This window comes from Primulina huaijiensis, chromosome 5 (genome assembly GCF_012295235.1).
Source record: "Primulina huaijiensis isolate GDHJ02 chromosome 5, ASM1229523v2, whole genome shotgun sequence".
NCBI classification, from domain to species: domain Eukaryota; kingdom Viridiplantae; phylum Streptophyta; class Magnoliopsida; order Lamiales; family Gesneriaceae; genus Primulina; species Primulina huaijiensis.
The window spans coordinates 4,678,025-4,693,185 of NC_133310.1; the positions used below are offsets into that span (position 1 = coordinate 4,678,025).

The 15,161-nt window shown below is 33.6% G+C and overlaps 2 protein-coding genes across 7 annotated transcripts in view; one reads left to right on the top strand and one right to left on the bottom strand.

Annotated features, from left to right (window-relative positions):
• The first annotated feature begins 1,740 nt into the window (after positions 1-1,740).
• Positions 1,741-11,966, top strand: LOC140976485 (uncharacterized). 6 transcript variants are annotated; one of them, XM_073440665.1, is made up of 11 exons: positions 1,741-2,298; positions 2,558-2,815; positions 4,537-4,779; positions 4,924-5,070; positions 5,215-6,725; positions 7,827-7,900; positions 8,021-8,105; positions 8,186-8,311; positions 8,438-8,544; positions 10,895-11,037; positions 11,424-11,966. In XM_073440665.1, the coding sequence occupies exons 1-11, from the start codon at positions 1,858-1,860 to the stop codon at positions 11,664-11,666; spliced, it is 3,378 nt and encodes a 1,125-aa protein (XP_073296766.1). In that variant the 5' UTR covers positions 1,741-1,857; the 3' UTR covers positions 11,667-11,966. The 6 variants fall into 6 exon arrangements, 5 of the variants coding, with proteins under 5 accessions (XP_073296766.1, XP_073296767.1, XP_073296770.1 ...); XM_073440667.1 differs by having other exon boundaries at positions 2,162-2,298; positions 2,513-2,815; XR_012175225.1 differs by lacking the exon at positions 11,424-11,966 and having other exon boundaries at positions 8,021-8,100; positions 10,895-11,020.
• A 2,817-nt stretch (positions 11,967-14,783) lies between these two features.
• LOC140976479 (uncharacterized) overlaps positions 14,784-15,161 on the bottom strand; it is a 6,904-nt gene continuing 6,526 nt past the window's right edge. Inside the window, exon 8 of the mRNA XM_073440660.1 lies at positions 14,784-15,049. Coding sequence (XP_073296761.1) covers positions 15,032-15,049 — 18 coding nt within the window. The 3' untranslated portion in view covers positions 14,784-15,031. The remainder of the gene's footprint in view (positions 15,050-15,161) is intronic.

Consider the following 15,161-nt stretch of genomic DNA (forward strand, 5'->3'; position numbering starts at 1 on the left):
TCCTTAACACCCTTCACTAAGCTCATCGTATTAATGTAGGCTCATTATCATTTCGTCTTAATTTGGACATGGCTCACACTAAAATCTCACTAAATTTTAAAATTTTTTGCTTCAATTTAACAGAATAGGTTGGAAAGGAAAGCTTAACAGAAGCGGAGATACAAGCATTGATCGAACAGGTTGAGGAAGAGAAGAGGCGCATGGCTGGTCATGATAAATTTGGAAAAACAGCCTTGAAAAATGACCAATAACTTTTTATGCATAACAAGTTTGTGCAAAGTCTTCATGATGCTGCAGAATCTGTGCCTGGCAATATATTTTAAGAGCTACTTTACCTGTATAAATCAATCACGACTTACAATACGACCAAGAAAATCAATGACGACGAGTCGATTCTTGGCAGTTGCTTTGTATCCTTACAGTGTGTTTGGGCTTAAAGTTTTGGATTTGGATTTGAAGGTAGAATTGGATTTGAAAATTCATGGATTTAGAATTTCATCTTGTGTTTGGTTTGAAATTCAAAAATTATATTTAGAATTAATTTCTTGTTTGGAAAAAACAATATTTGAATTTGGAAATTTAAAATTTTATTAAAATAATCTTAATTATTTTTTACAAAAATCAAGATTAAAAGCATATTATTCACGTTAATAAAAAAGCTGAAAAATTAAAATTAATTTTATCATATATTTCTGTATATCATTTCAATTATATATTTGTGTCATACCAACTAAATAAACTCTTATATAATTAATTAACTAATCTTAACAAAAACAAAATGAATTATTAAAATAAAATAATCAAACATACCATCTAAATATTCAAATTTAAATTTTACGATATAAATTATTTCAAAATTAATATTCAACAACATCCTAATTTTATAAAAAGAAAAATAAATTATTATTGAATAAAGAATTGTCCAATATTCATGACAACTATAAGAATAGATATCAAGAATCAAATATGCAAATAAAAAATAAATAGATGATTTCATCTAACAATTACATATAAGAGTAAGTCTCTTGTGAAACGATCTCACGAATTTTTATCCGTGAGACGAGACAACCCTACCGATATTCACAATAAAAAGTAATACTCTTAGCATAAAAGTAATAATTTTTCATGGATGACCCAAATAAAATATTCAACCTACGAAATTGATATGTGAGACCATCTCACAAAGGTTTTTGTGTACATATAAAGATAGTAGAAGAATAATAATAAAATTTTTTTGTTATTGATATTTTTTAGTTTTATTCAAATTAAATACCATCAAATCTGAACAGTTTTGAGAAGATTTGTTTAAACACAATGAAATCATGTCAAATATCTTAAGATTCAATTCTATTTTTAAAATTCAACTAACCAAACAGTTAAAATCAAGATTTACAAATCTAAATCCCCACAAACCCTTCAAAATCTTCGCTTCCAAACATAAGGTTAATTTCGCATCTATTATGACAAAGTGATTTATGTTGGTTTTCTTTCATTTTTGTGAAATTAGAAATTTACATCAATACACAATTTACACATCTTTCGTATAACAAATATATTATACAATAATATTTATAACAATTATATCATAATATTTTGTGTTGAAAAAATTTATTTAATCTAAATGATAACTTGTCGTTATTATTGACTAAATGACGCCACGTGTCCTTCTGGCGTTCGCCACGTGTCCAATCATCGACTTACAACGACCAACTCAGCGCCAAAGCAATCATTGCACCAATTCTAATTCATTCACACCACCATCTATCATGGAACTTCTCTCCTCCGCTGCTCCCCCAAAACCCCTCCTCTCCACCCCCCAATCCGCCAGTCTCCATTCTTAGTCCTAATTTTTATGCTATGGCGATAGTCACCGGCGATCAGTACCTCGAGTCGCTCGTTAAATTTGTTGAAAAGCAGGCGGAGAGGTTGATCGAAGGCACTCTCGTCTTGAAATTGAATCCCGTGGGGTTAAGGTATGTGCAATCCAGGCTAGAAGCGTTGGAGGAGCTTGAGAGTTTGATTTCTGGAGCTCCAGTCGATTATCTGCGGGCGTATGTTTCTGATTTGGGTGATCACCGCGCGCTTGAGCAGTTACGAAGAATTCTTAGGTTGTTGCCTTCGTTGAGGGTGGTTTCAGTGCTTCCGTCACCGGGAAGGGATCCTACGCCGCTCTATCTGTTACCGTTTGGATGTCTTAAGGTTTTGGAGCTCCGGGGATGCGATCTGTCAACGTCGGCTGCGAAGGGGCTGCTTGAACTGAGGTTCACGCTGGAGAAACTGATTTGCCATAATTCTGCCGTGAGTGCTTTTTTATATTTTATTTTTTGAAAGAAATTACAATAGCTGAGTTTTGGGAGTCGGGGGGTAATTCTGAAACTGTGATGCTCTAAAATGGAGGATGTCTTGTTGTTCAACGGTTTGAGAACAATTATCAGAATGTTTTGTTGATGGTTTCTTTTATAAGAATGAAAATGATTAGGTTTTCGTGGTTAAAGTATTTGACCTGCTGCAGGTATTGATTTTTTTTTTCTCCTTTTCCATATCACAACTGGCTTAGGATGCATTGCGGCATGTGTTCGCCACTAGAATTGTGGAGATGAAGGATTCGCCACAGTGGAACCGCTTGTGTTTTGTGTCATGTGCGTGTAATGGCTTGATTCTCATGGACGAGGCTTTGCAGCTTCTTCCTGTCGTGGAGACTCTGGATCTCAGTAGGAACAAATTTTCAAAGGTGGATAATCTCTACAAATGCAGCAAACTGAAGCACCTCGATCTGGGATTTAATAACCTGAGAAGCATTTCATCATTTGGTGAGGTAACTTTTCGAAATTTCCAGAGAAATAGATGCTTTTAGTAAGTGGTGACTTGAATGATTTTCTTTTTCCTTTTGTTTAGTAATATTGTTCACATTATTGTGCTGCATATGCATAGATATTTCAAATGCAGAGTTTTGGATATAATTATTCAATGAAGCTGATTAACTCGATGAAAGGTGTGCAGAAATGAGAGAGATCACAGCTGTGTCAATTAAATCCAATTCTTTTCCTTTTGTACTATTATAAGTGTTATTCACAAGCAATGAGATTTGGGATTTTGTAATTGAGTTTGGCTTCAGGACTGTGTTTCCATTCAACTGTCCCTTGCTTGTTAAATTAATCAAGAAATGTCATTCTGGCACTGTATGAGGCTGGATAGATGCATATAAGCAAATCGAGACTCTAATATCTGTGTCCACCAGTTGATGTGATTTTTCTCAAAGAAACCGGGAGCAACCAAATTTCCTCCAAGGGAAGTCCTTTTATGCCTTTTCTTCGTGGATTATGGAGAAAGAAAGGATTTAAAGCTTGGGTTTAGATACATGAGGGGAATTATGGTACGTAACATGTGAATATATATTTTGATGGGATGGTTATAAAAACAGCTGGTGCCTGAGACAAATTATCAGCCAAAATGGTGGTGTAATGATGGCCTGTAGAAATTGGGATGATGAAATGGCTACATACCGCTGGTTAATCCTTGATACTTAGACAACCCTACGACTTTAGGAGTTGGAGAACAGGAAACTTTACTTTGAAAACATTCAGGAACAAAAATTTGATCCTATCTGGTAGATTTTTAAAAAGGAATAAGCATTCTCTTTCTTTCTTCTTCTTTGTTGAGAACTTTATTTATTTATTTTTTATATAAGAAATGATATTATATTAGGATCATAAAAGATAATAGTTACAAGAGGGACACAAGATATCCTCGGTGCGTAAAAGATAATTGAAACTCTGATTGTATCAACAATATATAAAGCTCCAATCCCCATCTAAATCTGAAATGGAGAAATTGTTAAATGTTGAATGTTTCCTAATCCAAACTGAAGCCCTAAATTTGATTTTTTCTCAACATTTTTTAGCCGACTATGCTATATTGTCGAAGATCCTACTATTTCGCTCCAGCCAGATTGACCAAAAATATGCAATGAATTGCCACACTCCAAAAAATACGGTCTCACTTGCCAATATCACGACCAATATCTAAAACAAACAATTCGTGCTCTGATCTTGGAGCAACCCACGCCAGAACCAACTCCTCTGTAGCTTTGGACCAAATACAACTCGTGAATGGACAATGCATAAGTATATGATCTTGAGTCTCCTCCTCTTTCTGGCAGAGTACACACCAATTCGGATAGAGGGCACAAGTAGGCCATATCTTTTGCAACATATCACATGTTGCCATATAACAATCACATGGGTGAATCACTTGAAAAAGAATCCCAAGTTAACATGAATGGCCTTTGTCATTATCTATTTATCAGGTAGTCATAATATATTTCCTCACTACTTGTTTAAATTGCTATAAGAAGCTTCAGTTTAAGGTAAGCTCGATTCTAAAGTTTATTGTGCAAATATGAAGAAGAAAAGAATAGAAAAGTGAAGAAAGGAGCCTCTGTCTGATTCATGTTCTATGTAGTTACTGAGAAATATTTGGTTTCCATTTCTGTTAAGCTATAAGTTTTGGACCCACTTCAAATGTTCTTCCATGTAGGTCCCTTGTCAAATCGTTAAACTTGATTTGCGGAACAATGCTTTGTCCACGCTGCATGGAATTGAAAATTTGAGGTCACTTGAAGGGCTGGACCTTTCCTACAATATTATTTCAAACTTCTGGGAGGTGCAGATTCTTGCTGGCCTTCCATCTCTTCAGAACTTGTGGTTAGAAGGAAATCCTCTTTGCTGTGCAAGATGGTTCCGAGCCCAAGTCTTCAGCTTTTTTCCTCTTCCACACAAGGTAAGTCACTATTGATTTAGCCATTGTTGTAATTGGCTCTTGAAGGATTTGACTGTCTGATCCTCTGTGATGCATATATGTGCCAATAACAAATCCGAGCTCACATTGAACTGAAGTGTTGTTATATTTGCATATGTTTTGTAGCTTAAACTGGATGATAAGAGAATATCCCCAAGTGAGTTTTGGAAGAGGCAAGTTATAGTCACTAGCAGGATGAAGCAGCCTGCTAGCTTTGGATTTTATGTACCGGCCAAGGACGATGCTAATTCAGAGGGGATTAATGCAAAGCGGGTAGGAATCCGTACCATTGCAATTGGCTCTCTTTCATTTTTGTATTAAACCTTTAACTCACCAGAAAAAATTTCCTTCATATTTGATCTTGCAAAGTTAACTTCTTTGCTTTCTTAAGCTTGCTTGTTCTTTAATGATTTGCAGAAGTGTATCTCTCGAGTTGTGAGCATTGGGAGTGAAAAACAGTTCATTCGCGTGAGTTCTGATTCAGATTCCATGTCATGTGATAATGAGATTCAAAGCAAAGATGAAAATGCAATTTCAGATGATGAAGCTGAAATAGAACATATGATGAAAATAATTGAACTCAGGAAGAAAGAACATTCCATTCAATGGTTGCAGGAATTTAAAGAATGGATGGATCAAACATCTGGAAATGTTGATGGTAACAAATTTAGGAGTAACATCTTGAGCAATAGTAAAGAAATTCATGCAAATGGCAAGTCGAAAGATAAGAACCTTGGTGAGACCTCAAAATGTATCTCTGACACTATTCAGCTTTCTGGGGATGAGAGTAGCACGATGATGCTAGAATCTGAAACTTCCTTTGCAGACACATCACCTGTTGTCAATTCCCGACGGCATTTTGATAGAAATAGCGACACAACATCAAAGTTGTTCTTAATGCACCAGGGAAGGGACAGTTCTGTTGACAACAATTTAACTGGTAATCTGGAAGAGCTGAGATCTTTAAATGATGAATCTGCTGATGCTGTTTACTCTCGCTTTAATACACTTGTTTCTGGAGGGGATAACGCGAGTACTGAAAATTTAATTTCCCCTTCAAATGGAATAAATAGTATCATGAGATCCCGTTCATCGTCAGCTTGCCCGACGTCTCCCCCTCATTACCAAGAAGATATTTTGCATCGACGCCAGAACTTAGAAGAGGAACTTTTGCAGCTATCTGCTGAATCCTTCTCTGTGGCATCCTCTGATAGCAACTCGAGCTGCAGCGAAGATGATTCTGCCGAGTTTGACCCAAAAATAATTCAGGTCAATCAGTCCTTCGATGATAATATTTATGGTGGAAATGCAAAAGATTACTCTGTGGTTTCCAACCCAGGTGACAGAGACCATGACACAGATCCACCTATGAAGCAAAAGGGAACACTCATTTTAGGTCCTTTTGCTAGAGGAAAATATGCTGGTTCCAAAGGTAGAGAGTTTGAGAATTCAATCAATGCTTCCAGTGATAGCATCACCGATTCTTTGGTTAATGATGATATTGTAAATTTTCATGAGGGAGAGTCTGATTTTTTGCAGAAGAACAAATGCAGAAGGAAACCAAGAAGAAGAATGGTTTCCTTACCTGAGGATGATGATGCCCATGGCGACATTGACTCATCGAATAAGTTCAGTGACCATGTGCAAATCTACAAAAATTATATAGAAAGCGAAGGGAAAGAATTATTTTGCTCTAATGACATGTGGAAATTCATTCCAGTTAGGATAAATGGTGACGATAAGGACCCCATCGTGCATAATTGTTACTTGGGTGTTCTTTCTGGGTTAAATACATCAAGTAAAGAGACGGATAATTTTATTGAGACCTATTTCAATTCAAAGATAGCTGATTCTGGGGTTGGTGAAATTTCTATACAGCTTATGCTATGCTGCTGTTTGTTTCCTGGGAGATCAAGTTATTATGAAAGGTTATTTCTTGTTCACTGAATCATTACGATCTGATTTACTATGGGAATGTTTTCTGATTTCTAGTTCCTTATCTGTTTAAATGTGGGCAACACATGATTATTTCTAGCTTATAACCTATAAAAGGACTATGCTGTTTCTGTTTCTCTTGGTTTCATAGTTACCAAAAATATAGGTCTTTTTAGATCTATGCAATATAGAGGCCCTTAACATTAAGAGTAACTTCACGTCATTCATTAAAATAATTGTGTTCTCTTTTATTTGTCCAATTGTTATTTATTAATATGGGAAACTGGCATTCCATCAATGACACCATCGGGATTATTTATCATAGAATCTTGATTGGATTCTTCTGAGCCATGTGAAGAAACTTCGAACAAATGTTTGTTTAAAAGTAGTATGCACCAATGAAAGTATATTATTATTGTGCCCATAGTAACCTTCATCTTATGTATATAAAAATATGGAGAATGAAAGCTGTTGATTTTTTCTAATTTGTAGATGAAGATACAAGCCTTTGAGCTGAGATATACCGAAATCTGCATGGATTATAACGAGAAATATCATAATTAGATTTGACTTCATACATAATGATGATATAGTTAAGCATAAGTGATTTTTCGTTTAGATCTTTAGGAGTGACAAATTTATGGTTGGAGAGAAATAAAAGAATATTCCAAGACATGTCGGAAACAACGGAAGAAATCTGGGACAAAATCAAGTTCAGGGTTGAAAGTTGGTTAATAAGTATTAAAGAATTTAGTCATTTGACTATTTTGGATTTGATTAGGGATTGGAAGTATGTATGGGCATGAAATTAGTCGGATATTACTTTCTTAGTTGTGTTCTATCTACTTTTGCGGATTACTCATCCGCTAACTTTGTAAAATTTTATCTATTAATATAATCTAGTTTCGTCTCAAAAAAAAAAAATATTGTAAGCTTATAGATTGATATTCTACATGCGTGCTAATATAAGCTTTGGGCATTTGTTACTAGACTCTGGTTAGATTAGCATGTTGGTGGTCCAAATGCTTCTATTAGCTTGTTGCTCATAAAATGATTTGGTCATGGTGAGTCCACTCTCCGGTCCGTGTATGCAGGGATGTAGCTGTTCTACGAAGCAGCGAACGCAAGCTGTATATTTTACTCGTTGTAGGTGCATGTGGAGGGCCAGGTTAGCTTTGTAGTGGTATGAGCTTTAGCTAGAAATGCATTTTATTCTATCATATTTTGTTTTCTTTTCTACTCTGTGAATTCTGCTTATCTGGTGGTTCTATTTGATGACTACTTGTAGGAGATGCATTGCTAGAGATAGTTGGTTGCCACAGTGTTGGTGACGTTAGGGAGGTTTTTGTTGGACTAGGACTTCAAGTTGTAAGGTAGTAACTTGCAGCTTCTTTGCTCTTTTTGTCCACTCCTTATTTTGTAACAACATGTATATCTTGTCGGACATGTATAGGGTTCACTTCGAAGGGAATTCTACATATGTTTTCATAACCAACTGTATGAAGAGATCAAGAGAATTGCTTGGTGTTTTTGCTATCCTTGACTCATTGGGAATCAAGGATCATTGCTCTCTGACAAGGTGATCTAAAGCATTTCCCTCTGATGTTTTTAATTCTGAAACTGTTTCTGATGTTTATATTTATCCGGGCTTTGTGTGGTGACTTTTATTTTATATGATGCTATGTGTTTTGACTTATAATTGCAGCTTAGAGCAGGTTCAAATTAATCTTTTTAAGGAATCTGTGTTCAGAGGTTCAGAGATCAACATATTCCAGTACTCCATTGTCTTTTTTTGGCACGACAGGTTGGAAGGTATGGCATGGTTTGACTTGAACTTGCCAGTTCTGCATTATGTGTACGCATGTTTCTTAACGGTAGGTATTTTAGTTTAGAAAACAACACTGGTAGAGTCTTTCATTAAGCACAATATTTTGTTAGAAGATTTGAAATGGGAGTAAATTGAAGATATGTCTGGTTTTGTCTTAAAAATACTTTTATTTAAAATAAAAACATCGCTACTATTTTATTTTTATTTGTCTTGTTTAAATTCATGTTTTCATCCTCTCCGAAAGTATCCTATTGTTATTTTATACTGTAACTTAGCCTTTGGTTTGAAGCCTTTGGTTTGAATTGTTAAATGCCCACATACTATATTATATAATCAATTATGAGAGATCTATCTGGTTCGACTGACTATAATAAATATTTTTTCCTTAAAAACAAACAATATACATTAGTTTAATCATTTTAAACCTCCAAAACGCTGGAAACAGTACTTAACACACCCTGAAATCTGAAATTTCTGAGTTCCTGTGGAGCATTTCTTGCATTAGCATTATTTATTCTTGTGATCCCTTGTCTTTCCAAGATAGGCTTTTACTGTATAAATGTCTCTTTTGCTGGCCATTAACTACCATGTCTTTTTATAACTACCATAGCACCAAATTAAACCTTCTTGTCCTTGTATCAATATTTGGGCGTGCATTGCTAGACATTACGGAAGAATTCTAGTTCTTGGCATTCCATGCTAGTGATGCCACATAACTTTTTTATTAAATTACATAGTGTTGAAAAAGCAGAATTAGTTATTGGATTCCGAGAATACGTGTTTGACTACGAGGATGTGTAGAACTCGAACATCGGCATGAAGTTTCAGACAGATATAAAAGTCCGATGCTCATAGTGACAAACAAAATAGAGATGACGAGTTAACTAACAATTTATACCACATTTTTAGGAAAGTTTATTGATTATAATTGCTTTGGGATAACTTTCAACTAACTGGAATTTATGCCTAGAGAAAAGTTAATAATTTATTACAAGAAACAAAACTATTTTTTTTAAAAAAATAAAATAAATGAATCTAAGAAGGCCATTAAGGTCTAACCATCATGAAATTAGACTAACCAAAGAGACTGTTTCTAGGCATGTTTCAACCCTTGAATTAAAAAATATATTCATGATACCTGGGGATAAAGTTAGAAAATAACAGTCAAAGTTCACTTAGAGAGCATGTGATGGAGTTGTTCCTTGAAATTTTTTACATGTACGTTTTACCACTTTACATGGTGTGATTAAATATAAAATAAATTTGTTAAATATTTTTATATTTTAGTCCTGTACTCATTTCAGTCAATCACTTACTTTAAATGTTTAAAGAAAATCATGGAGAAAAAGATATTGGGAGTGGCTGTACCAAGATCCAAGGACAAAATTCCGAATAAAGAAGCCTGAATTACTTCCACATTTAGTTCTATACTTTTCCAATTACATGACATCGTTCATAAATAGAATTGCCCTTAGAGATGAAGGGGAATGAAGTATAAATCCAGATGAAATATGAATGATTTTATAGTAACTAGAATGAGATGTTGTCGAGAAATATAATTTTATCTTGAGTCAATATGGTGGGAATCATATTTTATTGAAAATTATGTAGCAGTCATTTGCTTAACCTGTATTTCAGGCTAGCTGAAATGTTTTTTACGTTGCGTCTGGATAATGCATAAAAAAACATGTTTTAAGACTTGTATGGAATATGGATGCTACACAATCTAGGTATAGAGTTCCATGATTGGTAGCTTAAACATAAACTAGGAAAGTTGAGTTAGTGATGAATTTTGTTCTGTAAGATGTGAAAGTGGTGATTATTATATACCTTAGCATTAGTCAAGAAGGAACACAAAAGAATGCATTTGCTTTTAGGTTGCAGTATCCAATACAATTGATAGTCTAATTTCACAAATAATTATGGACCTATACGAAGGTTTACATTCTTAGATAATAAATACTGTTTAAGAAAAATAAAATAGGTGGTATAGTGGAACAAGATAAACTTGTTACTTGACTGTCATATTTGAGAGCAGTGGAATATGTGGACATCATAATAATAGTTAATCGTAGCCTTTAGGATGTGTAGGTCAATGTGATATTTCTAAATCCATTTTTAAAACTTTGAGTCTCATAGCCTGTACTCCTGCTGCTCAGGTGTGACTTTGATTGCACCTATGCACACACGCACGCGCGCGCGCGCGCATATTTTGCTCTTTTCTCTCTGTTTTTTCTGAGAACAGAAAGTAGAATATTATGTTAACAGCTTTCGGATTAATATACTTTGTGAAGTGGGATTCTTTTGCCTCTCAAATAGTCTCCTGCTGTTCAGATGACATGTGGCTACCAAGATCACTGTTTGTACTTGATGGGTGTCTGATTTTGTGTGCCGAAGATCTCTCGCAATTTGGCACATTCTCCCCCAGCTATTTTTCCTTGGATTCATGTGGCACCATTGCTAATGTGTCTGAGATGGTAATGTTTCGTACCACATTTACTACTACTGCATTTCATGATTCATGGTGCCTTCTTGTTGTAGCTCAATTGAAGCTCTACCATTGTGATTTATACTGAACTTTAGGCTCAACCATGATTGTAAAATCATCTGTGGTATATTTATTCACTTGTAGGGATGTAGCCAACATTGGTCATTTGGTTGACTGTTTTAATTTTAAAAGAAGAAACATGGCTTCTGATAAGGTCTTACAAGATATTACTTGTGTTGTGACCTTATTAGAAATCACTTCACTGGACCCCACTGCTCCTTTCGCATCCATATATTGGCTTGTTTTAATTCCTTTAAATGATTTGTTTCCCAATAAGAAAATCAAATTTAGGAAACAAAGTGCTATATTTTGCAGGTAATTGATACTATGAATAATCTGCTTATCATTTTACTTTCGGAATGCACATCTGAATTCCACCCTTCTGAGAAAGCATGCAGAACTGAGGACTCCGTGCTTGGGAACAAAAAGCCAGCTTCTGATCCTTTAACATGGAAGCTCAAGTGGTTCTCAAAAGATGCCATGCTCAACTTCGTACCTTTGCTAAAGGCAATCCATGCACAGGCGACCGCATCTCCACTTGTTGTAAGATATAAATAGTGATTGAGGTAGGATGAGTTTTGTTTGTTTGTTTGTTTATTTATTCATTCGTTTCTTCGAAATTTTATTTCATTTCTATTACTTGCATTCTTTTGGTCTGGGGTATTTCCTGGTTCGAGTTCGTTTCTTCTTTACTTGTAAATGAAACAGTTTTGTGGTTTGTATTCCTTGATCCGTTCCTTTTGAATTTTTAAAAGTCGTTTTGTGAACAATATGGACTACGAATCTTTGATTGATTGGTTGTTTTATGTACCTATTCGATAAAAGAAATAATGCGTTTCTGACTGTAATTTGTTTTCATATTAATTTATTTGTGAATTCATGTATTGATTAGATAAAACTGTAAGCTGAAGGAAACCATTATTTATGCTGATCTATTAGTCATTTGTATTTCTGAGGTTGGACTTTTTTCAATATCTTTGGCATTAAATTATAATTAACACTTGGGTGTTTAGGAGAATGGGAAATAATTATTTCCTTGAACTTTTAAAAAAACTAGAAGTCGAAGTTTTGATGCACATTTTTTCTTTTCTCTCCAACATTAGATATTTCTATCTAAATGGAGTCGTTTGGTTCATCTGTTGGTGGGTTACATTATGAAGTCGTGGGGTTTTCAATAAAATATAATAAAATAATTATCCGAACTATAACAAAATGAGATAATTTTTAAAATTATGTATGAATCCGACTCCTCGCCCCTCGGATCCTAATGTAATATTTAAAAAACAAAAAACAAATTGGTCAAAAAAATGGTCATATTTTGGTCATTGTTTTTTTTTTTTAAAGAAAAAAAAAACTGAAGTTTCATATCTTATGATATATGTAATTTACAATTTTTGATATGATATTTTGAATTGTTTTTACAAACTTGAGGAAAATCACCTTATGTTTATAATTAAATTTTAACTCATTATTATTAGTCTATTACTATAAAAATTATTATTATAATTTTGTATTTTGATAAGAATAAAGGTGATGTATATAATGAGATATAATGGAGTCTCATAATAATTTGAATTAGTCATTCGACTATGAAGTGGTTATATGAACTTATTGAGCAATTGCTTTAACATGAATGTTGGTTTATGACGTATCAATCTGTTAGATGGTTATTGCTAAATTGCTCAAACATGAATGTTGGCTTATGACGTATCAATCTGTTAGATGGTTATTGCTAATTGATGTAGAAAATAGAAAATAATGTTGATAAAAAATAACAATCATAATATTGATATGCTAAAAAAATTAGTTGTGTTATATTAAAAAAATGGTCCGGAGAAAGTACGACATCATTTTCAATCATTTTTTTTCAGTAGAGACAATTATTACATTTTAATATACCTGAACTGTGAACATAATACAATTGTACAATTTGTAGCAAATGTTATGGAAGAAAATTAAATACATACATTCTTATGTTATTTGTGCGTGATTTATTCTGTCAAGTTGAGACTTTTCAAGATAAGCATATATTGGCTTTCCTGAGCTACCACCTGTTTCATCTGCACACAGCACGACGGCGGCAGATACGGCTAACACGGCAGCAGTTTCTGGATGCATGGCAGCGGATCCCCGCCATGGTCACCGCCACCTTCATGTCACGAGAAAGAACAAGCTAATAGAATGGGATTTCATCATGGATTTCTTGTTTTCAGCAAAGGTTTTTGTTATTTTGCTTTTGTTTTTCCTTTTTTTTTTTTTTTGTGGGAGGGAATGTAGGTAGGGTTGCATGGGATTAAATGAATGAATTGAGGAAGAGATCTTGCTCCCTCAATATAATTAGGAACGTACGCATTTTAAGGTAGCCATAATCTTGATCTTGTATAGGATATTTTTATCTAGAAATGGAAAAAAAATCCGATCAGAAGTAAATATTCCAGATTTTAAGTTTCATTAGACATAAGATATCATATTCTTATTTAAAAAAAAAAAAAAAAGGATACCATATTCTCATTTAAAATCAGTTCATCATTCATCAATTAATAAGATACGGTGTTTCAAAAAAAAATTGATTAGGAAAAGTTTTTGAATGTTTTTATGTTAATCATAATAAAAAAAAAAAAATAAGATATAGTGATTCTCAATATAATTCCATAATCACGCCATTAAGCTATTAACGGAGTAAACTATCAAGAAAAGAAATCAATAAATGGATTTACAGAGATTTTAATCAGTGAAAAGAAGTGAAAATTCTTTTGCTCATCAATTTTCGACAGGTTCTTTTGTCAATAGATTGTGTTTACTTTTGGGATATGATCATGTAGAGTTAATTTATAGGGTGGTTATTAAAAAAAATTGGATAGGATACAGAGTAGTTATATATTATGGATAAATAATAATATGTTTAGTTTTAATTGATTGGAATTATGATTAAACATCTATTATAGAAGGGAAGAGGAAGAAGATTATATTAAGAGTTTTCCATTTTCTTTCCATTTATACATCCCTTATATTATTTCTTCTTACTAAAATGAAGAAATAAAAATCATGCACAAATCCAATTATTATCGAGTTTTCGAGTTTAAGAAATTTTTTTATTTTTTGTAAGTAAACACTGGATTTATTGGAATTAATAATCGTATTATTTGTTATAAATCACCTCAAATAAATGCTATAAACAAAGCAAGAGCCAGACACAAAGTGCTAGTGGCATTTTTAGGTGTTTAGATTAAAGTCATAACAAAAATTCTATGATGATAAATTGCTTCAATTTATCTAACAAAATTCATATAATTCATTCCCTAATTATCTATTTTTCTCTCAAATCAATATATATTATCCATGGCATATCTTAACTTAATTTCACTATCATTTCATGCATATCTATTTAAAGCTAATCATATCCTAGAAATTTGGATTTTACGGTAAAAGAATTTTAAAAATATGATAGTCATATACATACACGCGATGCGCGTACAGATTAGCGAGTATACGAGTTTTAGAGGTGGTAAACTGGTCTTTGATTAGAAGTTAATATTCAGCTTCAGTGTGATTATTATATAATATTCTTATCACATATGGTACTTGATTTTGTGCGTGATTGTATGTAGAAAATTTTGGATTTGGAATTATTTTAGAGGACTATAAATATGTATTTCTGGGTTTTGAGATTAACTATGACTCTGAAAAAAATTAGATGCACAAGAAAAGATAGAGCATTTTCAGCATTAACTTATAGTACAATACCTGGGAAAAACAAGGTTTTGAGCTGCCAGCTATGAAAATCAACGGCTCCGATTTTCGTCAAAAAACAAAACAAATTACAAGAAGAAGAAAAAACGTATAAGTCTGATATAATAGGAATTTATAGCCCTCAAGTTTTCTCGTCAGTCGTCCCTGATGCAGCATCCTTAATTTGGCAAAACTCAATCCAGGCGTTCCATCTGTAAAATGAGAGAACCAAGAATATTTCACTCCAGGAGAAAGATGTCGTCGTGCCTCAAAGGTAGAAACATGCACTTCAGGCGTCAGAATAACATACGTGCATATATATAT